General features: G+C 44.4%; 1 protein-coding gene across 1 annotated transcript in view; it reads left to right on the plus strand.

The window, feature by feature from the left end:
• Nucleotides 1-27,176, plus strand: part of SETD4 (SET domain containing 4) — a 51,495-nt gene continuing 24,319 nt past the window's right edge. The window contains exons 1-7 of the mRNA XM_089677933.1: nt 1-155; nt 2,968-3,085; nt 10,835-10,930; nt 12,530-12,567; nt 16,508-16,596; nt 20,074-20,503; nt 23,017-23,191. Coding sequence (XP_089534059.1) covers nt 3,022-3,085; nt 10,835-10,930; nt 12,530-12,567; nt 16,508-16,596; nt 20,074-20,503; nt 23,017-23,191 — 892 coding nt within the window. The 5' untranslated portion in view covers nt 1-155; nt 2,968-3,021. The remainder of the gene's footprint in view (nt 156-2,967; nt 3,086-10,834; nt 10,931-12,529; nt 12,568-16,507; nt 16,597-20,073; nt 20,504-23,016; nt 23,192-27,176) is intronic.

Genomic DNA, 27,176 nt, shown 5'->3' on the forward strand with positions numbered 1-27,176 from the left:
CGGCAAACCGGAAGTGGAAGTGTGTCTCCCACGTGTGGTCTTCACTCTGTCCTGTGCATACAGAGAAGTGAATGTATTTACAGCAGGACGCCGTACTGTGGCCGGGCGTGAGCCCTCTCCACCCACCATCACAGGGGACATAGCATGTCTAAGAGGTACACGATGCATGCTTGAGGGGGTTTTGCTTTTTAAACGGATAACCAAGTTAATAGCAGCTGTCATGCGCATTACCAATGAACCCTTTCGTTGCCAGAGCAAGTTTTGCATTTCTTGCACACATGGGCTAAAAGTCTAGAAGATGCAGAATTCCAGTAAAAACACGTGTGAATTTTAGGGTTAACAAATGCAATAAAATTCGCAAATTTTTAGTAAAATATAAAAGACGAGGTTGTGCCGAGTAAATAGATACCCAACATGCTAAACCTTAGATTTGTGTGCGCCCATGAAATGGTGACAACCTTCAGTACCCTATATTTACTACAGGGGGCGCTTCAAAAGCCCCCTATAGGTCATCAGTTTAGTGTTACGGAGGAGGTCTGGTGCCAGAAATTATGCTCTCACTCCGGCATATGCAGCGATATGTAACATGGATCGCAAATTATGTTTTAACGTGTAGGCATCCAGATGTGTGCGTTTATGTTCCTATGTGCGTTTATGTGGTGGGCCTCAAAAAACATTTTTTTTGGGGGGGGGCTGTTATGTGCTTGGGTCTAACTTTATTCTTTTGCAATAGAAAAAATTTACTTAACTTTTTTTTTCATCACACAGTCCCCTACGTGATGATTTTTAAGTGACAGGTTCTCTAAAAGATTCCCAATGTCTCCTCTAGGCTCCATTCAATGTATTGCAATGCAGACCGGCTGTGCTAACTGAGGAAGCGGCAGCGATGACCCAGAATTGACGTCACACACGTCGCCTTCCAGGTCTCAGAAAGAAAGGGGAGGAGAATAGACTCTCCTCTTCATCCGCTGTCACCCAATATGGCGCTCCCCGGGCCCACAAATGGGCAAGAGGGACCCGGATACATGGCGAAAGCATGCGCGCCAGGGTTGGTTACCGGGGGGCTGTGGAAGCGATTGGGCGGCAGCGTAGCTGCATGTCTGCTTCCATCCGACATGCAGGAGTCTGCCCGTCAGTTTTATAAACAATCCTGATGGCTGTAACCACCAGATTGTGTATGAACCCCTCCCCCCGCTGTCAGATCTGTACATTGTACAGACCGGGCAGCGAAAGGGTTAAACAACATACCTTACACTTACCATATACAAACATCAAATACTTTTACGTGAAAAATAAAATAGTGTTTTGAATAAGAGTGGCTATGCAAACAAGGGCCCCCAATAGGGGCTCTGAAAAAAAAAAAAGAATTCCCACAAACGTTGTCACCCTTTTGCTGCCAGTTCTCTTTTTGCTTTTTTTTTGCACACATCCTAGGCCTGAAGATTAAAGCAGAGTTCCACCCAAAAGGGGAAGTTCCGCTTTACAGATTGGTCCCCCACTCCCCATTAAGGATTGGCACCTGTGGGGGTAAGGGGGTACCCGAATTTGACAGGTACCTGCTCCCACTTAAACTGTGATCGCCTAGGCGATCGGAAGCAGAAGGTGTCCTCTCTCCGTCCCTCCCCGTAGTGTTCTGGGACACGTGACAGGTCCCAGAAGACTACAGGACCATTCAGGAAGCTCAGCGCTTCTCACGCATGCACAGTGGGCACCCAGCTGTGAAGCCGCAAGCTGTCACAGCCGGGTGCCCACACTGAAGATGCCTGTGCCCAGGGAGAGAAGACGGCTGGTAAAACGAGCTGCAGGGGACACACAGTGGGACCGAGAGACAGGTAAGTGTGTGTTTTTTTAAAAGTCAGCAGATACAGTTTTTGTAGCTGCTGCCTTTTATTTTTTGACAGGGTGAGTGGAACTCCGCTTTAAGTACTACCCTCAAAGCATATATTTACTGAAAGCAGACACCCTAGAGAATACAATAGTGGTCGTTCCAATTTTAAAAGGCCCACAATAAGAGTGCATCAGTTTACGAAACTTAACATTTCAAAAATGCATTGAATTTTAGGGCACATAAACCCAATATATTACCTTATTTTTGGTAGAATAGAAAAGATGAGGTTGCGCTGGGTAAATAGATACCCAATATTAAAGCAGTGTTAAACCCAAAAGCAAACATTTGTTATATTTCAGCTTATCAATTCTTAGATGTGATTGCTGCATTAGTTTCATTTGTTTAGGTTTTTTTTTCTTCCATTTTCATTTGGTGATCCAGACAGCAAGTCTGTTGTTTTTCACAAGCTCAAGCTTTCCAATAGAATATCAGTTTACAAGGATGAGATAAACCGCTTAACGCTGGCAGGGGTGTGTACAATGATCAGCTTTTATTTATTCGTGCAAAATCTTTATCCCAAAAGGAAAAAAACTGTTTGCTGTAACTTATTATAAAGTGTGATCTGCAGTTTGGCTTCAATTTCTTATTGTAGCTAAATCTGTTAATACATTTAACACTCCTCTCCCGCAGGCTGACAAAGCTGCTGTCTGCTGTGCCTCCAGCGCTTATTCCTCCAGAGTTGTGTGTCACTAATGCAGGTCGTGTGTTAATGGCCAGATCACCAACTGAAAAGAGGGGAAAAAGCCAAAGAAAAGAAAACTGATGCAGCCACCACATCTAATGATTGATAAGCTGCAATATAATAGATTTTTGGGATTGGTTTAATATCTCTTTCAGCCTTAAAATTGCGTGCTTCCGTGAAGCAGCAACAAACTTCAGTACCCTATATTTTCCATAGGTAACAATTTAAAAGCCCCTACAGGTTATCAGTTTAGAGTTGGTCAAGCAGGTAAGCAACTCCAGTGTCTTCAGACTCTGCATTAAAAACCCTGCCTGTTGGCCAATTTGTTCTTTTTTTTCTTTAAATTTACACTTTAACTTGTACTGTAAACGTAAATAAAATATGTTCTGCATTTCAGGCTGGTCAGTGGTTCTTCTATGTCAAGTCTATACATCTACCCTGTAGAGTCGATATGAAGAAGAAAAAAGGGCGCACAGGCCGACGGAGGACACGGAAACGCATGGAAGTATCTGCAGGTAGAAGAGCAGCCTCTGTTTTGTTCCATAGAGTCATTCAAGCCAAAGATACTATAGTGGGAAGAGGAGAATTAAAGTGGCGTTCCACTCACGCTGTCAAAAAATAAAAGTCAGCAGCTACAAAAACTGTAGCTGGTGACGTTTAAAAAAACACCCACTTACCTGTCCCTCGGTCCCGCAGTGTGTCCCCTGCAGCCCGTTTTACCGGCCGTCTTCTCTCCCTGTGCGCCCGCATCTTCAGTGTGGGCACCCGGCCAGGGGCGTACTGACAAATCATGGGGCCCCCGGGCAATAGGGGTCATGGGGTCGCTGTGTCCTTGCCCAAACTCAAAAAAGCCTATGAAAAAGGTACCAGGGGCATCTCATGGGGCCCCCTACTGACCCCGGGTCCTCGGGCAGTGCCCGAGTTTCCAAATGGTCCGTCCGCCCCTGCACCCGGCTGTGACAGCTTGCAGCCTCACAGCCGGGTACCCACTGTGCATGTGCGAGTAGCGCTGCGCTTCCTGAATGGTCCTGTAGTCTTCGCGTGTCCCAAAAGACTACGGGGAGGGAGGACACCTTCCACTTCCAATCGCCTAGGCCAGGGGTAGGCAACCTGCGGCTTTCTAGCTGTTGTGGAACTACATTTCCCATGAGACATTGCAAAATTGACAGTTACAGCTGTGACTTGCAGAGGCATGATGGAACTTGTAGTCCTGCAACAGCTGGAGAGCCGCAGGTTGCCTATCCCTGGCCTAGGCGATTGGAGCGGAAGTGAGAGAGGGTACCTGTCAAATTCGGGTACCTACTCCCCTGCCCCCCAAAGGTGCCGATCTTTAATGGGAACGTTCCATTTTGGGTGGAGCTCCGCTTTAAGCAGAATGTCATCCAACATGCTATGTTTGGGCAGCTTATGCCTTCATAAGCTTGCCAGACCATTCCTACTATTTATATTGGCCTACCTTTCTGCAGATGCATGACCCATAGAGCTGATTCACATATATGCGGTGCGGATTGCACCTCAGGTTTCACAGCTTATTGATACAGTAGCTGTTCACAGGTTCACATCAGGTTTACATCATGTTCAGGACAGGATTAGCTCAGGCTTTTATCTTGTTCATACATATGCGGTTTAGGAATGGTTCCCATATAAGTCAATAGCCTGTAATCCGCATCTTTACTGGACCGCACTGCTCAGACATCGAACAGGACTCTTTTTAAAACTGCACTGAATCTTCACCGGCCATGCACCAGACATATGTGAACAGGCACCATATGAAGCAATGTTATTTCACGTGTCATGCAGATTGGATGCGGTTCTAACCGCATCCAATCCACATATATGTGAACGGCACTCACAGATATTTAACGTTCAGCTTTTATCATCTCTTGGCTAAAAAAGTTTGCATATGCTCATTTGGCATTAATGCTGAGTACCGGGAAAAGATCAAAACTACCCTTGTGGTGGGGATTCCCCCTCCTTGCAAGGGTTAAATGCTTATTTTTGTTTAGGGCAGTTGTTGACAACTCATTTGCTAAAGGGGACCACAAATGCAGCCCTTGGCTTCACCAAAGGGCTGCTCATAAAGTTCAATATATGGTATGTAATGCCTAAGAGGACCGTGAGAAACTGCAGACCTTATAGAGGTCCTGAGGGTCAGAGAGTGTGGATATGATACATTTTTGGTTGGGGATAAATTGCAGACAATATGAAATTGGGAACTTGTCATGAGGCTAGTAGAGTTCAATGCTGGTATCCTAGTCAATGTTCCCACTACAGACTGCTGAGGTCTGAGGGCTGCACATCATATATCCAAGGGCCTCATGCAGCCCTTGGGTCTCAGATTGGGCACCAAGGGTCTAGGGTATCATTCAAGAGAAACTTTATTTACCTAATCCCTCACTCCCACAGGCTTCCACCTCTTTGCGTGACGTGTCCCTGAAAGACTCTTCTCTTTGGTGCTCCTTTCAGTTGCACTTTGACATTATCACATACAATGGAAAACCAGCATTACACCATTGTAAGACTTCAATCTGAAGGGTGCTGGCCATTTGTTTATGGGACTTGAGCTGCCAGGTGCTGCAAGAAGGCAGCCCATGTAAGTGTATGTGGATGCAGCGACTGCACGGACACATCTGATTATCCTAATATGACAGGTGTGTGGGTGAGTGGCCCAGGACGCACACATTTTGGGTTTGGGATCACCTACTCCTGCACACCTGTCAAATTAGGAGAAGCAGCTGTGTCCGTGTATCTGCTCTTTCTCCATACACTTACATGAGCTACCTGCATGCAGCGCCTGGTGGCTCAAGTCGCATAAACAAATGGCCTGTACATAGTCTGGCTGAAAAAAGACAAAAGTCCATCCAGTTCAACCATAAAATATAAAAAAAAAAAAATAAAAAGTTCTAATTCTATATCCACAGTTGATCAAGAGGCAAATAAAACCCAGCAAAGCATGATCTAATTTGCTCCTGCAAAAATTCCTTCCGGATCCCCCAAGAGGCTTTTATGGTGTATGGGCCTCACCGCCCATGTGAATGAGGCCTAAGTGAGGATGCCGAGGGTCTGCCCTCGGAAAGAGGAGAAGCTGGCTGCCAGGGGAGGGAAGTGAGAAGTAAAAGTGCTTGTCACTGGTACCCTAGACAAAAACAACAATTTATCCGTTCCAGTGTGGGAGAGCCCCACTATAAGGGTAGTTTGAAAATTTCCCAGGAGTTCAGCTTTAATGACTGCTCATCATCAGTTGTCATTGACGTAAATATGCAACGCTCCAAGAATCTGAAAAAATCCAACCCAGCCAAGCACAGATGTCACACCTTGCTGGTTTTGTGAATGGAACAGCAAAGCTTGAAGTGTTATTATTATAATACAGGATTTATATGGCACCAACAGTTTGTGCAGCGCACAGTTTGTGCAGTTACAATACAACTTAGTACAAGAGGAAACAGAGGGCCCGGCTCCTTAGAGCTTACAATCTATTATTCTTATTATACAGTATTTATATAGCGCCAAAGGATATGCTCAGCACTGTACAGTAGCAAGGGGGACATAACATGAGACAAGACAGTAACAATACACTACACGAGGGGTTCGAGGGCCCTGCTCTTTGGAGCTTACAATCTAGGACAGCGGTTCTCAACCTGGGGGTTGCGACCCCTTTGGGGGTCGAACGTCACTTTCCCAGGGGTCGCCTAAGACCATCGGAAAACACATATTTCCGATGGCCTTAGGAACCGAGACACCGCTGCTCTATCCGTCTCCAGGTGTGGGCGGGATGACATGCCGTCCCTGTCATCTGGGCACACCCCTGGGATCAATCCTTCGCCGGTGATTGGCCGCCGGAACTGTAGCTCAGGAGAGGCACACGGGCGGCCAATCACCGGCGAGGAGGTGGAGCTTGGAGAGGAGGAGCCGAGCGGCACCGCGAAGATCGAGCGAGTGAAGAGGAGGAGAGCGGCCGGAGAAGGAAGACATCTGACCGGTAAGTGTCTGTACCATGGGAGAGGGAGGGAGCGAGCGAGCCCAGGCTGGAGCAGGGGTCAGCAAGGTAAGTATCATTGGTGTCAGTGGGAGGAATAGTGCCCCATCATTGGTGTCACTAATACCAATGATGGGGCACTATTCCTCCCCCCACTGACACCAACGATGGGGCACTATTCCTCCCCCCACTGACACCAACGATGGGGCACTATTGCTCCCACTGACACCTATGATGGGGCACTATTGCTCCCACTGACACCAATGATGGGGCACTAATCCCCCCACTGACACCAATGATGGGGCACTATTCCCCCCACTGACACCTATGATGGGGCACTATTCCCCCCACTGACACCTATGATGGGGCACTATTCCTCCCACTGACACCAATGATGGGGCACTATTCCCCCCACTGACACCAATGATGGGGCACTATTCCCCCCACTGACACCAATGATGGGGCACTATTCCCCCCACTGACACCAATGATGGGGCACTATTCCTCCCCCCACTGACACCAACGATGGGGCACTATTGCTCCCCCCACTGACACCAACGATGGGGCACTATTGCTCCCACTGACACCTATGATGGGGCACTATTGCTCCCACTGACACCAATGATGGGGCACTAATCCCCCCACTGACACCAATGATGGGGCACTATTCCCCCCACTGACACCTATGATGGGGCACTATTCCCCCCACTGACACCTATGATGGGGCACTATTCCTCCCACTGACACCAATGATGGGGCACTATTCCCCCCACTGACACCAATGATGGGGCACTATTCCCCCCACTGACACCAATGATGGGGCACTATTCCCCCCACTGACACCAATGATGGGGCACTATTCCTCCCCCCACTGACACCAACGATGGGGCACTATTCCTCCCCTCACTGACACCAACGATGGGGCACTATTCCTCCCCCCACTGACACCAACGATGGGGCACTATTGCTCCCACTGACACCTATGATGGGGCACTATTGCTCCCACTGACACCAATGATGGGGCACTAATCCCCCCACTGACACCAATGATGGGGCACTATTCCCCCCACTGACACCTATGATGGGGCACTATTCCCCCCACTGACACCTATGATGGGGCACTATTCCTCCCACTGACACCAATGATGGGGCACTATTCCCCCCACTGACACCAATGATGGGGCACTATTCCTCCCACTGACACCAATGATGGGGCACTATTCCTCCCACTGACACCAGTGTAGGGGCACTATTCCTCCCACTGACACCAGTGTTGGGGCACTATTCCTCCCACTGACACCAGTGATGGGACACTATTCCTCCCACTGACACCAGTGATGGGGCACTATTCCTCCCACTGACACCAGTGATGGGGCACTATTCCCCCCACTGACACCAATGATGGGGCACTATTCCCCCCACTGACACCAATGATGGGGCACTATTCCCCCCACTGACACCTATGATGGGGCACTATTCCCCCCACTGACACCAATGATGGGGCACTATTCCCCCCACTGACACCAATGATGGGGCACTATTCCTCCCACTGACACCAATGATGGGGCACTATTCCTCCCACTGACACCAATGATGGGGCACTATTCCTCCCACTGACACCAATGATGGGGCACTATTCCTCCCACTGACACCTGTGATGGGGCACTATTCCTCCCACTGACACCTGTGATGGGGCACTATTCCTCCCACTGACACCTGTGATGGGGCACTATTCCTCCCACTGACACCAATGATGGGGCACTATTCCTCCCACTGACACCAATGATGGGGCACTATTCCTCCCACTGACACCTGTGATGGGGCACTATTCCTCCCACTGACACCTGTGATGGGGCACTATTCCTCCCACTGACACCTGTGATGGGGCACTATTCCTCCCACTGACACCTGTGATGGGGCACTATTCCTCCCACTGACACCTGTGATGGGGCACTATTCCTCCCACTGACACCAATGATGGGGCACTATTCCTCCCACTGACACCTGTGATGGGGCACTATTCCTCCCACTGACACCTGTGATGGGGCACTATTCCTCCCACTGACACCTGTGTTGGGGCACTATTCCTCCCACTGACACCAGTGATGGGGCACTATTCCCCCCACTGACACCAGTGATGGGGCACTATTCCCCCCACTGACACCAATGATGGGGCACTATTCCTCCCACTGACACCAATGATGGGGCACTATTCCTCCCCCCACTGACACCAATGATGGGGCACTATTCCTCCCCCCACTGACACCAATGATGGGGCACTATTCCTCCCCCCACTGACACCAATGATGGGGCACTATTCCTCCCACTGACACCTATGATGGGGCACTATTCCTCCCACTGACACCAATGATGGGGCACTATTCCTACCACTGACACCAATGATGGGGCACTATTCCTCCCACTGACACCTATGATGGGGCACTATTCCTCCCACTGACACCAATGATGGGACACTATTCCTCCCACTGACACCAATGACGTGGCACTACTCCTCCCACTGCAAAATTACAGTTATGAAGTAGCAACGAAAATAATTTTATGGTTGGGGGTCACCACAACATGAGGAACTGTATTAAGGGGTCGCGGCATTAGAAAGGTTGAGAACCACTGATCTAGGAGAAGTACTTCTGACTGCCAGTTGGAGGATGATTGGGCAAATTAGAATAAGCAATTTCAGTGCAGGAGGAGAGCCTGCACAACTGTGCAAGACTGAAGGGAAGAAACCTTAGCTTTGTGAGAATATACAAGATGCTTGCTATTACCTTTGTTAAAAAAAAGTCACCTCTGTGCTAGTTTCAGTTTGTTACTGGGTCCTGACTTTTCCTTACTTATTAACTTATGCCCCGTATACACGATAAGAAAATAGTATGAAAAAGTTCGCCAAAACCACTGATCGAATGATTTTCTCTTTGTTGATAAGCCGGATGTTTTAACCGATAACGATATTGTGAACGAAAAAATCCGGTTGAACAACAGTGAAAAATGTTGTCGTTTTGCATACGATCGACCGATTTTCTATGTGTTGGTATGACGGTCGTACGAGAAAAATCTATCAAGCGCTGTCACGCATGAGTGGAAACAGAAGATGACCCGGATGTTTATGTCCAAGGAATCTTCATAAACACGAGCAAAAAATCCAAATGTTAAGAGTAGATTGGCCGAATGAGATAATGAAACCAGAATCCTGCAGATTATATTTTATGTATTACTATTTATGTATATAGGTCATGTAATAAACTGTATTATACTCATTGCTGGTAATTGTTGTGTATATCGCTCGTTCTGGCCGGAAGGGCGTGGCTACAAGGTCACATGCACACTGCATCACTTCCACTTGTACGGAAGACATCAACACTACGTATTGCCCGACGATGATTTTTTTAGATTGGTTAATGTGGGCCACGATTTCGACCAACGAACGAACGCCTGATTTTCAGTTGATTTTCTAATCGTGTATTCCCACTTTAAGACCTGGCAAACCTGTATAGTGAAATTGTCCTCCTGTCCACTTAGGTGCCCTCATTTGGAAATGGATAGTAGTTGTCAGGGTTTATGGACTAACACGGACATATGGATGAATGGATGGATACTCATATTTATTTATTTTTGAACTTGAACGGCTCACCCTCTGACGATGTGCGTGGCACGTAACGCGTAAGGAGGACCCTGCTCGTGCCGTTGACGTCACGCCGTCGGAGCATCGTGGAGCTCCGGCAGCCATTTCCTTCTAGGGACGGTTAGTGTTTATGTTGCTATCTGCCGTTCCTATTGATATCCATGGGTTAAGTTTGTTTCACTCTCAGATTTCACATTTAATTGATTTCATAGTCATAATTGGCATTTGTTAGCGTCGTTCTTCAGCTGTAGTATTTTGCGAGGGTTCAATGACTTTGTGTGCTGCAGCTTTATTCGTATTAACATATTGGTGAGCGCGAGGGATCTTGTTTATTGAGCTGTCAGGGTTTAGCCATGGTAGCCATAGTTAGGGAAATCAGGCCCCAGTAACAAAGTGACACTTAATCAGAGGAGGGCACAAAACAAGCTGTTCTGGCTTGTAATATCGGGCATTTTGCAGTATCTGCTCCTTGGTAGAGCATTTTACTTTTACAAAAGAGCAGAAGTTCATTTTAATAATTAAATGTGAGCTGATATCCAACTGGTCCTACAGACAGCCCAACGTTTTGTTTTTATATTTTCAAATCAAGTTGCACTGTAACGTACTATATATATATATAATGCACCATGCATATAATCTTTCTTCTTGTAGTGAACCAAAGCTGTGACATCCGGTACGTTCAGCTGAGAAAGTGGCTGAAGAACAGGGGCTTCCGTGAGAGCCAGCTGAGGGCAGTACATTTTCCAGGTAAAATTTTCAGATGCACTTAGGGCTGGTTTACACCATAGAAATGCAGTCCTGATACATTCTGGATGCATTTCTGTATGCATGGTTTTGATTTTGCCCTACTATCCCTCTTGTATTGAACTGTATTGTTGCTGTATTGTCTCCCGTTATATTGTAAAGCGCTGAACAAACTGTTGGCGCTATATAAATCCTGTATAATAATAATAATGTGTTCTGGTTCATTTTTTCCCCCCTCTCTTTTTCTTCCACATGTGTGTTTTTGGTGCATTCCGGATGTGTTTTACTGCGTTCCAGTATAGTTCAGTGCAGAAAAAATGCAGCATGTTCTACTTTTTTTTCCCTGGAACTAACCACACTGGTGTGAACTATGCCATTGGAAACCATGTAACCTACTATCAATGCATTTTTGATGCAGAAAAAAAAACGCGCAATTCCACTTTTGTTGAGAAAAAACATTCCCTTCTGGGTGATCTATATACATTGCAAGATTTTGCCACACTTTGGTGCAGATTCCTACCTTTTTTAACCCTAGGTTCACATCTAAGCATTTTCTGCAGTGTTTTGCAGAAACGCCGTACAGTCCATTTAACATGATTTCCTATGGGACATGTTCACACCTGTGCGTTTTCACCCGGTGTGTTTTTTGGAAAGGGTCATGGACTTTTTTAAACGCAAAAAGTTGCATTTTTGTTTCTATAAAATTCAATAGAAATGCTGCAGAAAAGCATGTATTGATTTTTTTTATGCATTTTGCGTTTTAAATCTGCCTAGCAACAAGAAAAATTAGGAAAAAAACAAACAAACCGCAAAACGCGGCAAAAACGGCTCAAGCACAGCCTGCATAGGTGTGAACCTAGCCTTATTCTGAAGTAAGAGATGGATGTTTGCCTTTGTTCATGTGCACAATGAATGGGAGCGGTTCCTAGTTCCTAATCAATCAGCTGCTGCACTTGCAGGGCTCTAATGAGGAAAATTGCTGGGTCTGTATCCCTTTTAGATGGGATTTCCCTTCAGAAGTATCACACCAAAAATGGTGTGATGTCTAAAATCTGACTTGTATCTGCAGATTTTTGGGAAAATCAGTGAGCCAATCACACAAGCAGGAAATGATGCTACTGGGGGCTGTTCTGTACACATTCTGTGTACAGAACACCTCCAAGTTGGCATTATTGTATTTTACAGAAAATTACAGAGCTTATGATTGAAAAGGAAAGTTAATTTTTAATAAAATTCAATTACAATATGACTTGTGTCACAATTGTATATGCTATAATATAATTTTTTTTATTTGCTATTTTTTTCCCACGAAAGTGGAGTTACCCATTAAGTCGAAATTACAAAAGGAAGCCTTTAGGTGTTGCAGCATGGCCATGAGAGGGGTGGACTTAAAGTGAACCTGCACTTTTCTTATGCAGGGCAAACAACGGGTTCTCTTTAATGCCACCCTCCTCAGCAACACATACTCACCTTTGCTTTGCTCCCCCCACTGTACTGCTCAAACTATGATGTTCAGAAAAAAATATGACTGTTTTGTTAAATCTATCCATGTGAAACCTCTCATATCATGGCATTTATTTTTTTTTAATTTTCCTCTTTTAGATACAGGTAGGGGCCTGATGACAACACATCTACTGCAGGTAAGGTTAATATCGTCATACTACTTGTAAGATGTTGTATCTGTTTTATTTTTTTAATATACAGTATATGTACATTATATGACCAAATTTATGTACATACCCTTTTAATTTATTAAGTTCAGGTGCACACAGCCAGCTCCATAATGGCATGGTTTGTTGAGTTTGATGTGGAGAAACGCAAGGTGACCTGGACAGAGTCCTGACCTTGACGCTACTGAACACCTTTTGGGGTGAATTGTGGAGCGAATTTTGGAGCTTAGTGTTCTAGGCCAATTTCAGTACTCGCCCTCACAAATGTCGATTTGGCTGAATACACACAAATTCCCACAGATATATAATTGTGGAAAGCTTTCCCTAGAGTCAAAGATGCCTTAGCCACAAAGGTAGGGGAGAGTGGTCAACCATGGCCATGGTAGTCTCCATATTGGCCATTTAGTATATATCCGTGTACTGTTTATGTGTGTGTTTCTATATATATACATATACATACCAGGGCGGACTGACCATTAGGGAACTCGGGCAGGGCCCGGGGTCAGTAGGGGGCCCCATGAGATGCCCCTGGTACCTTTTTCATAGGCTTTTTTGAGTTTGGGCAAGGACACAGGGGCCCCATGATCCCCTTTTGCCCGGGGGCCCCATGAAATGTCAGCCCACCCCTGTGTATGTGTGTGTATATATATATATGTATGTAAAGGTATGCTTATACACAGTACATTCAGTAAAATAGTAGTGATTCTGCGTTAAAATGTTCACTTGTGTTCTCCAGCCTAGAAATATAAATTAAAATTCACCTGCTACAAATGCTGTGGCTGCTGACTTTTATTATTAGGACACTTGCCTGTCCAGGAATCCAGCGTGGTCCTTGCCTAATCTGGCTCTTCAGCAGTTTTCGGGTCCAGACATCGGTATATTTACTTTGGGAAGCCGCCTGTGACTGCTTGTGGAGTCACAGCCGGCTTCCCACTGCGCTTTTGCAAGCCGCGCTGCGCTTTGTGAATGGTCCCACAGCTTTTTGGGACCTGTGATGTGCCTCAGAAGGCTGCAGGGGAAGGAGATGGGGAGAGCGATCTGACCGAAAGTGAAAGGAGGTACTTGTCAAAACAAGGTACCCGCTCACCCCCAAAAAAGAAACAGGTGCCAAAACTTAAAGGGGGGGGGGAGTGGAGGTAGACAAGTAGAACTTCCCTTTTTGGGTGAAGTTCCACTTTATTCTGATCAATTCATGATCTTATACCAATCATATCTGATAACAGTCTAAGAATTTAGAGCATTTTTCAGCTATGTTCTTATTCCTTTGAGTTAAAAGGAAAAGATTTAGGTGTTTTCTATTGTTTTGAAGTATGTGGTATGATGTACTGAATGATCTTTTTTCTTGTTCAGTAATGTTTATTAATAAGATTTTTAATACAAACACAATAAAGGCAAAGCCCAAAATGTTTTTCAATAGAACAATCTTTTTACAGTTCGGTATTTTACTACATGCAGGGGAAAATTTGTAATGATGATGTCTTAAAACATAATTCTATAATGACGGTCAAATAAAAAAAAGAGACAGTAAAAACATATTTAAACGAAATATGATTCCAAATGTACAACCTTCCAATCAGAAAAAGAAATGCAGCTACAGAGACAGTGTTTTTTTTTTTTTTACTAAAGCTGCAGAGTGCAAAATATTTGAAAAGTGTGGCGTGCATTTGTATTCAGCCCCCTTTACTTTGATACCCGTAACTAAATTCTAGTGGAACCAATTGCCTTCAGAAGTCACTTAATTAGTAAATAGAGTCCACCTGTGTGCAATTTAATCTCAGTTTAATCACAGCTGTTATGTGAAGCCCTCAGAAGTTTGTTAGAGAAGATTAGTGAACAAACAGCATCATGAAGGCCAAGGAACACACCAGACAGGTCAGGGATAAAATTGTGGAGGGGTTTAAAGCAGGGTTAGGTTATAAAAAAAATCTCCCAAGCTTTGAACATCTAACGAAGCACTGTTCAATCCCTCATCTGAAAATGGAAAGAGTATGGCACAACTGCAAACCTACCAAGACATGGCCGTCCACCTAAACTGACAGGCCGGGCAAGGAGAGCATTAATCAGAGAAGCAGCCAAGAGGCCCATGGTAACTATGGAGGAGCTGCAGAGATCCACAGCCCAGGGGGGAGAATCTGTCCACAGGACAACTATTGGTCGTGCACTCCATAAATCTGGCCTTTATGGAAGAGTGGCAAGAAGCAAGCCATTGTTGAAAGAAAGCCACAAGAATTCCTATTTGCAGTTTGCGTGAAGCCATGTGGGGGACACAACAAACGTGGAAGAAGGTGCTCTGGTCAGATGAGACCAAAATTTAACTTTTTGGACTAAAAGGAAAAGGCTATGTGTGGCGGAAAACTAACACTGCACATCACCCTGAACACACCATCCCCACTGTGAAACGTGGTGGCAGCATCATGTTGTGGAGATGCTTTTCTTCAGCAGGGACAGGGATGCTGGTCAGAGTTGATGGGAAGATGGATGGAGCTAAACACAGGGAAATCTTAAAAGAAAACCTGTTAGAGTCTGCAGCAGACTTAAAATGGGGCGGAGGTTCACCTTCCAGCACGACAACGACCCTAAGCATACAGCCAGAGCTACAATGGAATGGTTTAGATCAAAGCATATTCATGTGTTAGAATGGCCCAGTCAAAGCCCAGACCTAAATCTAGTTAATAATTTGAGGCAAGACTTGAAAATTGTTGTTCAAAGCAGGTAGAGACATCCCCAAAAAGACTTGCAGCTGTAATGGCAATGAAAGGTGGTTCTACAAAGTATTGACTCCGGGGGGCTGAATACAAATGCACGCCACACTTTTCACATATTTATTTGTATAATGTTGAAAACCATTTATCATTTTCCTTCCAGTTCACAATTATGTGCCACTTTGTGTTGGTCTAATACATAAAATCCCAATAAAACACCTTTACTTTTTTTGTTGTAACATGACAAAATGTGGACAAAATTTCAAGGGGTATGAATACTTTTTTAAGGCACTGTAGTTGTGTTTCCCCATTCCTGTGGGGGAAATAAAATGATTACTAATTATTCACTCTGGAAACTCCTTCAATAATTGGAACTTATGTTTGGACATGCTTATTATTGATCTTTTCTTATCCACCTACATTCCCCGCTTGTTAGCAGTGCTCAAATTAGTCACACACAGGGGCGGACTGACAATTCATGGGGCCCGCGGGAAATAGGGGATCATGGGGCCCCTGCGTCCTTTCCCAAACTCAAAAAAGCTTATGAAAAAGGTACCAGGGGCATCACATGGGGCCCCCTACTGACCCCGGGCCCTCGGGCAGTGCCCGAGTTTCCAAATGGTCAGTCTGCCCCTGGTCACACACCTTCATTTCTAGAATGATGATTGAAAAAAGGACCATTGTAATGGTGATTAAGAACCATTAGGAATTAGGACCTTTTTAAACTACACCTTTGAATAAATGCATCAAAAATGCATATGCTACATTTCCAGTGCGTTTTCTGGGTTCCTATTACCCAGTATGCACCTGTGAAAGTTGGGCATGTGACTGAAAAAATACACCAAAAGTGCAACGCATTTTTGCTGCGTTTTTGGTGCATTTTCTATTACTTGCATAGGGATTTGCATGTTTTGTGCAGTTTCAAAAACCGCACCAAAGATGCTGCAAGCAGGACCTTTTAAAATGCACCACACCCTCAGCACAGCGGTGTGAAGAGCCCCATAGGATTTAAAGGGAAACATTTTTCCTGTGTTTTTTAGCAAGGTAAAAATGCAGCAAAAACATTTAAGTGTGAAAGGGCCCTTAGAATGCTCTGTAAAAATAAAGATCACAATGAACCTTAAACAGACATTTTTATATGCTAAACTTTGACAAAGGAAGCGAAGATGGCTTATACAATCTCAGCCAATCTCTTTGTCTCTTCTCAGCCAGGGGATCTGATCATTTCCTTACCGGAGTCCTGTCTACTTACCACGGACACCGTCCTGGAAAGCTACCTTGGGAATTATATCAGAAGGTTGGTATTACAATGGAAAGCCTTCTGTTTTTTTTAAATTCCTTGAAAATTTTACATTTCAGTTTTTCAGTGTGCAAAGCCCCACCTCCTCAGTGTAAATGTGCGGCTGCAGCTGGTGAGAGTGAAATTTCTCTCCATCCGCAACTAGAGCAGTGGATGCCGACTGGTGACATCAATGTTCTATAGGTCTGTCTGCACATTTGTGCTGAGGAGTTGGAGCTTTGCGGCTTCCAAAAAAAGAAAAAAAGGCATTTATGTAGCAATAAAACAAAAAATAATGTGGCGCTACTACCATATAATTCCTTCACATATTAATACACTGAATTTGCATAAATATAAGTGAAATAGTGCAAATGAGTGAAAAAAGACCAATCAACAATACATAAACCGTGATGGACGACAGTGTAAAGTTAACTCACACAATAACACATGTAACAAGTGCCAGCCAACAGGTCCAAAATTAGGGACCAAACTTAGGATAATAGTCCTCAAAATGATCCTATTGGATCTAATAGTGATCAACAAACAACATAAAAAAGTCCCAAAAGGGATTCAGCATAAATATGTGCTGCAAAACCTCCCACCAGAACAAATAAATTATTCCAACCACACATAACAAAAAAAATCACAAGTGCATTCCAAAAAACATAATTGTGTCTATTCATGCAAAATATTACATATATAAACGCATAATAAAACAGATAATATAGTAAAAAAAAAGTCCTGTGAAGTGAAAAGACACCTATCAGCAATCTACAAAATAAAGTCCACATAAATTGTTTGAACACAAAGTGATAACAGGTGTGCGAAGATATCCAAAATGGCTGAATTGCCTGCTCACTTCCCTCTTGCGACCCACACAGGGTCAAAGAGCCTTTAGGATCACTAATAACTGGATCCTTAATACTCGGGACTCCTGCACAGCTCTCCACACTGGTCTCCTCTCAAGCACAGGCTCAAATACAGGCTCACAGGACAGCAGATCTCCTTCCAGGCATTTATACAGCAATGTATACAGGGTAATGGAAAGCATCATTTTAGGCTGGGTTCCTGTGCAAATCAGATACGATTTGTGTGCGGTGCAATTGGAGCCGTACATTTTGTATAGCTCAAATCGCACAGCACCCGCACTAAAAAGGTTCAGGATCCTTTTTTGGGTCCGCACTAGAATCAGATCGCATGGGTATTCACACCTATGCAATCCGATTCTGCACATCGCGCCGCGTTTTGCGGACCAATTTCGGGGTGTTGTTAACTTAACATACACACACGCAGCGGTTCGCATGAACAGGGTGCGATTCTGATGCGGTGCGGAATTCTCACAGAAAATGCTGCAAATTCCGCACCGCATCAGTTTGAACCCAGCTTTAAAGTATGTTTATTGTTTGGCCTTTCCTGCTTTCCTGCTTTAACCCTGTTTACATAATTTTCCCCATACACTTTCTTAAATCAGTTTACTGCAAGAGTCTTAAGCTGGTGCTATTTTTTTTCCTGCATCCATGGGTTTTAGTCACTCGATTCCCCCATCAACACGGTCATTGTTGCAAGGAGAATAGCTCCCTCGGAGCTATTGTGATCTCCTGGCGAGCGGGGGGGGGGGGTTTGGTGTCTGTCCTGGCCAGGTGGAGAACACACAATCATTAATAAATAATACAAAAAAGTGTAGTGCTACCTCATTTTTTCCAATATATGTGAATTTTGGTGGAAGCCTCCTGATTATGAGTAACTCCTTCACTGACGGGAATAATGGTGGAAAACTCCTATACAAAAAATCAGCTTATCACTCCTTTTTTAATGATATATTGAACCACAATACATGAAAAGTTGTCAAAAAATAAATACGAATAAATTCCTATACCATACACCTTGCTATTGTGTTTTTATACTGCAGAATAACATAAAATACATAGTGCTACCTGAATATTAATATCGTAACACGAATATTTCAACAACATATAGTGCATATAGTAAAATAGGGGTGTAAACCTCCTGATTATGAGTAACTTTACTGATACGTGAATAATGGTGGAAACCTCCTATCCATCATTATTCATGTATTGTAGTTCAATATTTTATTGATAATAGGAGTGATAAGCTGATATTTTGTATAGGAGGTTTCCACCACTATTCACACATTGAAAAAATTGAGGTAGCACTACACCTTTTGTATTACTTGGTTCAGTAAGTGTTGAGCAGCAAGTCCAGTAATATAACAGTCTAATGCTTTAAACTTTTCATAGGCGCATGGCGATACTTGTACATATATAGATTTACACAGTGATTATTGCTAACAGCCATAGCTGCCAGCAGTAATTGGAAGAATCTGACAGGTTGGGGGGATCGATCAAATTGGGTACATTCAGCCTGCCCATAGATAGAATCTTGGCTGGTCACTGCTGAACTGGCAAAGATTCGAACTGTCTATGGCCGGCATTAGGCCCCTTCCACATGGGGACGTCCAGCAGCTGTGCATCCCTCCTAGTGTTTTAATGCGCCCAGGAGGGACACGTGCAGCATCCAGCCTTGTTGCCTGCAGTTTAAGGCAGGCTGCAGCTGTCCAAGGAGCTCCTTGATTCCAAATTTAATCTGCAAATAGACCTGGGCTTTATTGCAGCCTGGAGCTCTACTCTTCCCTTCTGCCATTGTACAGCTTATCTTCTTTCCCCATGCCTGCCATTGCTATGCCTTCTGGCACTATGTATGACTTTACTCAAAAGTAAAAGTACATTTTAAAGTAGTAGTAAACCACAAAAAATTAAACAAAACTAAAAAATTCTCCCTGCAAGTTAAAAGCTAGTTTGCATCGCATACTAGCACATTATGAAAGACTTAACTGAAAAGAAGCCCTCCAGAGGAGTGCTGTCACTGCTCTTCAGGGCTTCCATCTTCCCCCGGTCTGTTGTCCGGGTTTGCAGGCTGCAGTCATTTGACTGGCCGAGCTGCAATGTTTTCACTCTTGCGCATGCGCATAGGAGTATTGGCATGGCACGGTAAGCCGCAAACAAAACAAAAAAAAAATCTTCTCCCTGCAAGTCAAAAGCATAGTGTGCTAGTATGCATTGCATACTGGCACATTATGAAAGACTTAACTGAAAAGAAGCCCTCTAGCGGAGTGCGGTCACGGCTTTCATTTTCACCCAGTCTTCTGTCCGGTTTCACAGGCTGCGGTCATTTGACTGGCCAGACTGCAATGTCATTGATCCTGCACATGCACGTAGGAGTATGGGCACGGCTCTCTCAATGGACGGCACGCCATCCATTTAGAGCGCAGTGCACATGTGCGGGTGACATCATCAGTGCTGCTAAAGTGAATAGCTCCTAAATGGTGCATGTTTAGAAGACATTTACTGTACCTGCAGGTAAGCTTTATTATCGGCTTACCTATAGGTATGAAAAAAACTGAACTGATCACTACCACTTTAAGCTGCTATCATTAAATAATTATATGTTTACTGAATATTTTGTCATTATTCTTAGGTGGTGTCCCCCTGTCTCCCCTATGTTGGCATTGTGCACTTTCTTAGTCACAGAGAGGTACGCTGGTGACCGCTCACTGTGGAAACCATATCTAGACGTACTGCCCAGCAGTTATGACTGCCCTGTATATTGGGATCCAGAAATAGTGACGCTCCTTCCAGAACCTGTCAGACAGAAAGCCGAGCAGCAGAGGAGCATCGTTCAGGAATTCTACTCTTCGCATGTGTTGTTCTTCAGATCGCTGCAGTCGTTGTTTCGGGAGAACCCAGAAAGCATCCTGAGCTATGACGCCATGCGCTGGGCCTGGTGCACGGTCAACACTCGTACAGTGTATATGAAACACGCACAGAGAGACTGCTTTTCTTCTGAACAGGATGTGTATGCATTGGCACCATTCTTAGATCTGCTGAATCACAGCCCTGGTGTGCAGGTAGGATCCCCAATATTTCCACAGCTTGTATACCAGGATTTTGTTCTCGTTTACCCATATCCCACACGTTAAGGATACGTCTACATTGGTGTCTCCTTTCATGCAAGTTTAACCACATGCCGTCCAGCCACTGTAGAAATACGGCGGCAGGGCGGCACGGCTGGGCAAAAGCACGTTTTAAAACGTGTGTTTTGAAAACAGGTAGGGGGCGTGTGCGAGGTGCGCCGCTGCCCTACCTGTCCCGCCGATCACAGCCATGGATGTCATTCGCCGGGTCACAGCCGGTCGTTACCGGCTATGTCCCGGCGATCGGCGGCAATCGCTGACAGAGAGCACAGCTGCAGTAGCTGTGCTTTCTGTCAGTTCCCTGACAGCTCCAGGACACGCTGATCGGGACAGAAGAGTTTCTCTCTCCCGATCAGCAGTGTTCCCTGCAGTACACACCCCCGCCCCCTAGTAAAAAACGCACCTCACACAGTTAACCCTTTCACTGAATAATAAAGTTAACCCCTTCCTCCCCAGTGCCATTAGTACAGTGTCAGTGGTTTTTTTTTTTGCACTGATCACTGTATTGGTGTCACTGGGGATGTCAGTGACCCCAAGTCAGTACCCCCCAATGTCAGAATGTCCGCCGCAGTCCTGCAGTCCCGCCATAAGTTGCTGATCGCCGCCATAAGTCGCTGATCGCCGCCATTATTAGTATAAAAAAAACCTAAAAATCCCAGTATCTTTCCCGCCATTTGTAAACGCTATAACTTTCACGTAAACCAATTAATTTACACGTATTGGTTTGTTTTTTTTTAGCAAAGACATGTCGCAGAATGCATTTTGGCAGAAATTTATGACTAATTTTGATTTTTAAATTTTTTTTTACTGGACGTGTTTTATAGCAAATAGTCCAAAATATTGTTTTTTTTCCTTTAAAATTGTCAGACTTTTTTTTTTTTATAGCACAAAAATAAAAACCGCACAGGTGATCAAATACCACCGAAAGAAAGCTCAATTTGTGGGAAAAAAAAGGATGTAAATTTCATTTATGTACCGTAGTGCATGACCGCTCAATTGTCCGTTAAACTAGCGCAGCGCTGTATAGCAAAAAAATGGCGTAAATTGCAGTATCTATACCATAGTTTGTAGACGCTATAACTTTCACACAAAGCAATCAATATACACTTTTTTTTTTTTACCAAAAACATGGAGCAGAATACATTTTGGCCTAAATTTATAATCAACTTTGAGTTTACTATATATTTTTTATAGCTGAAAGTAAAAAATATTGTTTTTCTTCAAAATTTTAGTTTTTTTTTGTTTATAGCGTGAAAAATAAAAAGCGCACAGGTGATCAAATACCACCGAAAGAAAGCTCTATTTGTGTGAAAAAAAAGGACGTAAATTTCATTTGGGTGCAGCATTGCATGACCGCGCAATTATCAGTTGAATTAGTGCAGCGCCGAGTAGCAAAAAGAGGCCTGGTCATTAAGGGGGGTAAATCCTCTGGAGCTCAAGTGGTTAAAAAGCAGTCATGATATACAGTATAAGAGTACGGTGACCACCCAGATATCATCCGTACTCAGTGAAGTGAAATCTTCTATAACATTTTAAAAAAAAAGTCTGCCCTCACTTTCTATTCTTTTTTTTTTTTCCCTCTGGCTGGCCATTCTGGGGGGGGGTTAATGCAGTGCCGCCGGCAGCAGCTGCAGGGGGAAGGGGGCCCCTTTGTACATCACCGGAGTCCCCATTGCTACTGGGAGATCACACCGAGGAGGACAAGAGATGAAGCCACCCTCCAGCATAGAGCGGGGACAACTGTCCCGCCTTCGTTTTCCTTTGTCCTTCTCCGCCTGGCCTCAGACCTGCCACCATCACTTCTCAGCTCCGGCCTGTATCACGGCTCACACCCCCTCACCTCCCGGAACCGTCCTATACTCAGCTCCGCTCAGCACTCCTTACCCTCACTTTCAATGACATCAGCTGATATCAACTTTATTGTTCTGTACAAAAGGTACGCTTTCCCTGAGCCTCCTTAACCAAGATATAGAATTCTATGACTAAGCCCTGTCTGGATGAAAAAAGTTAGAGTGCCGAGTGCCTGGGTGGACTTTCTCTGTTGTTTGTATGGAACAATAAAGATGATTTTACCTGAGATCATTGGAAGTGCGGCCAGACGTTTTGCTTGTACAGAGCATGGAACACCTCCATTCCACCAACACCATGCTCTCACGTGGGCAGATACTGGTCTGAAGAGTGGCAGTTTTCTTTGCTTATTCTTTGCACATTACAGTTAGTCTTTTTGGTGCCCTTATTATATTATTTAATTATTTATTTATATTATGGAGTATTTTGTAGAGTATTTTGTCACATGGGATGAGACTCTCACGAGGGACTGCTGCAGGTACAAAGTTCAGGTGTCTAGAGGTGCACATACCTTCAGCAGCCTTCCAAACCTTCCTGCCTTCAAGATCTTGTGACGGGGAAAGGTACTTAATTTACTTTCTATAACTTGTTCCATTCAGGTGGAAGCCGCATTTAATGACGAGATTCGACGTTATGAGATTAGGACTAAAGTGCAGTATAGGAAGTACGACCAAGTGTTTATTTGCTATGGACCCCATGATAATCATCGGCTTCTGCTAGAATATGGATTTGTGGCAGCTCATAATCCCCATCAGAGTGTCTATGTGACTACAGGTAAGTGTATGCTAGGGCTGGATTTTCTGCCCAAAAAAAAACAACACGGAGGGTGGATTTAATAAAGGCAAGGGACTTTAAAATTTTGAAGTTCAGTTGCACTCATTTTCCCCAAAGCTTAGCGAATGCGGTAAAGCTCTGCTGATTTCCATCAACCAATCATGTACAAGCAAAAATACTGTTTTTTTTTTTATTTTCCTTGCATCTATTTGGGTATTCTTTACAAATTGAAGCTTCACCACATTCACTAAGCTCTGGGGAAAATGAGTGCAACTGCATTACCAATGTGCACAGTCTGTTTTGCTTTAGTAAATCCATCCTAAGTAGTCATTGGTGTACAAAACCTGCAGGCCTGTGTAATTGTAACCTGTAGTAGCCAATCAGGTTCCTGTTTTCTCAGTGCAAGTTAGAGCTTCCCAATCTATATCTGCCATATGGCCTGCTTTGAATAACGGATAGGTTTGCTGACTGTGCTTGCTTCTCTGCCCATCTGAAAATTTTGGGTGTGTGATTGTGTGGTCTTTGATCAGGATAGCCAGATCGCTTAGTAGATGGAACAACACCTAGTCGAAACTTCTATCTCACTTGATATTTGCTTAAAAACGTAATTCATTAACTTTATCTGCCCTTGATAGAGAAGCCTTGGAAAAGCCATTGACCTTGGAAGACTTACAATTTGCTGCTGCTAGTGTTCCTAATAATAAATCCCTTGGAGCTGATGGCCTACCAGGAGAAATGTATAAAACTTACGGGGAAGTCCTTTTATCAGAATTGTTAAAGGTATTTAAGGCTGCCTTTGATACTGGGTTTCTCCCTCCCTCTGTGAATGAGGCTGTCGTCATTGTAATACTTAAGCCTGGCAAAAACCCCAAAAGCCCTGACTCTTATCGTTGGATTTCTTTACTTACCGTTGACGTTAGGCTTCTGGCAAAAATACTAGTTACACAACTGCTGAAATATATTGCCAAGATAGTTCACCCAGACCAGTCCGGTTTTATCCCAAATAGGTCAACTGCCATGAATATCAGGAAATTATTCCTGAATCTGCAAATTCTAACTGATAACATTGGTAATAGGGATATATTGTACCTTGATGCGGCAAAAGCCTTTGACAGTATATGCTGTGTTTTTTTTCTGCACTGTCTATGGAAATTTGGGTTTGAGTCCCAATTTTTACAATGGTTGCAGCTTTTTTATGCAGCCCCAATAGCTAGGATGCAGGTTATCGCCCATATTTCAGACTCCTTTCCATTACAACGGGGCACAAGACATGGATGCCCTCTGTCACCTCTCCATTATGCTCTTGCCATGGAACTCTTAGCAGCCGCCATTTGTCGATCCCCAGACATTATTGGGATTTGTAGGTCCACGGGGAACGATAGCGTTGTATGCTGATGATACCCTGTTTTTTCTGGGAGATACTTTATCCTCACTAGCTGTAGTTATTTCCCTTATTATCACATATGGTTCCTACTCCAGTTTACTATTAATTGGGACAAATCGGTCCTTTTACCGTTTGACCCTCTTTCAGTAGAGTTGCCCTCCAATGCCACACAAAAATCAGTCGTGTCCTCATCTAAATATTTAGGAGTCTTTGTCACCCCTCAATTGACTGATGACAGGGAGCAGAATCTGGATCCCATACTCCCTAGGTTAAATTGCCCCAATAGTAATAGGCAGAGGCAATTTAGTGAAGATGGTATGGATGCCACAGATACTGTATCTTTTGCATAATTGCCCCATGTGGCTTCCTCAAAGCTTTTTTCAAAGAGAACATTTAATTCAGATCTGCGGCTTTTGAAACGGTTGACCACCCCCTCCTCCTCAAAAAACTACATTCTCTTGGCCTCAGAGACTCCGCTCTCTCCTGGTTCTCCTCCTATCTATTTCCTATCTATTGCAGTGCTCCTTCAGTGTTACCTATAACGCTGCCACCTCCTCTTCACTCCCTCTCTCTGTTGGGGTCCCTCAAGGTTCTGTCCTCGGACCCCTTCTCTTCTCCATCTGCACCTCCTCCCTTGGCCAATTGATAAATTCCCACGGCTTCAATTACCATCTGTATGCTGACGACACACAAATCTATCTCTCTACCCCTGACCTCACCCCTTCAGTCTCCGCTCGTATCACAAGCCTACTAAATGACATATTGGCTTGGATGTCAATCCACTTCCTCAAACTCAATCTTTCCAAAACTGAGCTTCTAGTATTCCCCCCAGCCCGCGCCCCCCCCCCCGACTTCTCCATCAAGACCAACAACACTATCATCAGTCCCTCCCCTGAAGCCAGAGTACTAGGTGTCATCCTAGACTCCAATCTGTCCTTTCAGCCCCAGGTCCAATCGCTGACAAACTCATGTAGACTTCACCTCCGCAACATCTCCAAGATACAACCGTTTTTAACCTCGGAAACCACTAAGCACCTTATTCACTCCCTGGTTATATCTCGCCTTGACTACTGTAACTCCCTCCTTATTGGCCTACCTCACCGCAGGCTATCCCCAGTTCAGTCTATCATGAATGCTGCCGCCAGACTCATCCACCTTACAAACCGTTCCATATCTGCCACCCCTCTCTGCCAATCCCTCCACTGGCTTCCAATTGCCCAATGGATAAAATTCAAAACGCTAACACTGACGTATAAAGCCGTTCATAACACTGCCCCAAATTACATCACCGATCTTGTCTCTAAATATCACCCAAACCGTACTCTCCGCTCCTCACAAGATCTCCTACTCTCTAGTTCTCTTGTCTCCTCCTCCCATGCTCGTCTCCAGGACTTTCCCCATCCTCTGGAACTCCCTACCCCAATCCATCAGACTATTGCCCACTCTGCTCACTTTAGGCGCACTTTGAAAACCTATCTCTTTAGGGAAGCCAACCCCGCCCTCAGCTAATACTGAAATCCTCTACTCTTCCAACCACTCCATCCCCCAGAGTTATTACCTCTTGTACCACTATCCCCTCCCTCCTAAATTGTAAGCTCCAAGGAGCAGGGCCTTCGAACCCCTCTTGTATTGAATTGTATTGTTACTGTACTGTCTCATGTATTGTCTCCCACCATAATGTAAAGCCCTGAGCAAACTGTTGGCGCTATATAAATCCTGTATAATAATAATAATCTCTTTATCTCCCTCGCAACACCTGAATCAGCTGTTCATAGTCCATAGAGTACATCCAACAGAAACTACAATCCTGGGGGAGGGTGGTATCTCCACAATGCCCTAGATGCACTACAGCCACAGGTACCCTTATGCACAATTTGTGGCGTTGCCCTAAACTCCATTGATACTGCAAGTCTATTTTTACAACCCTTAACGTACTTTGTTCCACACAGGTGTCGAAGGACCCTAAAATCACTCCCAGGGAATAATCCAGGAGGAAGTTCTTCTGGTTGAGCTGCATTTGATTTTGGCAAGATTCTTATACTTGGCTTGTAAACTAATTCTGCAGAAGTGGATCTCATTCACGCCTCTATCCCCTCATTCTATGGCGCAATGCGCTTAATTTTAATTTAAGGAGGAAAGAGCTTATAAACATAGAGGATGCTCTAAAAAAATTCAATACCCAGAGCTGATGAGGGGAGCTAGATACCTGTTATGTCAATAGGATAAGCTAATTACTATCTTACTTTACCTGTAATGGCTATATTGTAGGAGCCCACAGGTAGAATACAGTGGGGCAAAAAAGTATTTAGTCAGCCACCAATTGTGCAAGTTCTCCCACTTAAAAAGATGAGAGAGGCCTGTAATTGGCATCATAGGTAGACCTCAACTATGAGAGACAAAATGAGAAAAAAAATCCAGACAATCACATTGGCTGATTTGGAAAGAATTTATTTGCAAATTATGGTGGAAAATAAGTATTTGGTCACCTACAAACAAGCAAGATTTCTGGCTCTCACAGACCTGTACCTTCTTCTTTAAGAGGCTCCTCTGCCCTGCACTCATTACCTGTATCAATGGCACCTGTTTGAACTTGTTATCAGT

This window comes from Staurois parvus, unplaced genomic scaffold (assembly GCF_062004578.1).
Source record: "Staurois parvus isolate SC_StPar_1 unplaced genomic scaffold, SC_StPar_1.0 ptg000195l, whole genome shotgun sequence".
In the NCBI taxonomy this organism is placed as follows: Eukaryota; Metazoa; Chordata; class Amphibia; order Anura; family Ranidae; genus Staurois; species Staurois parvus.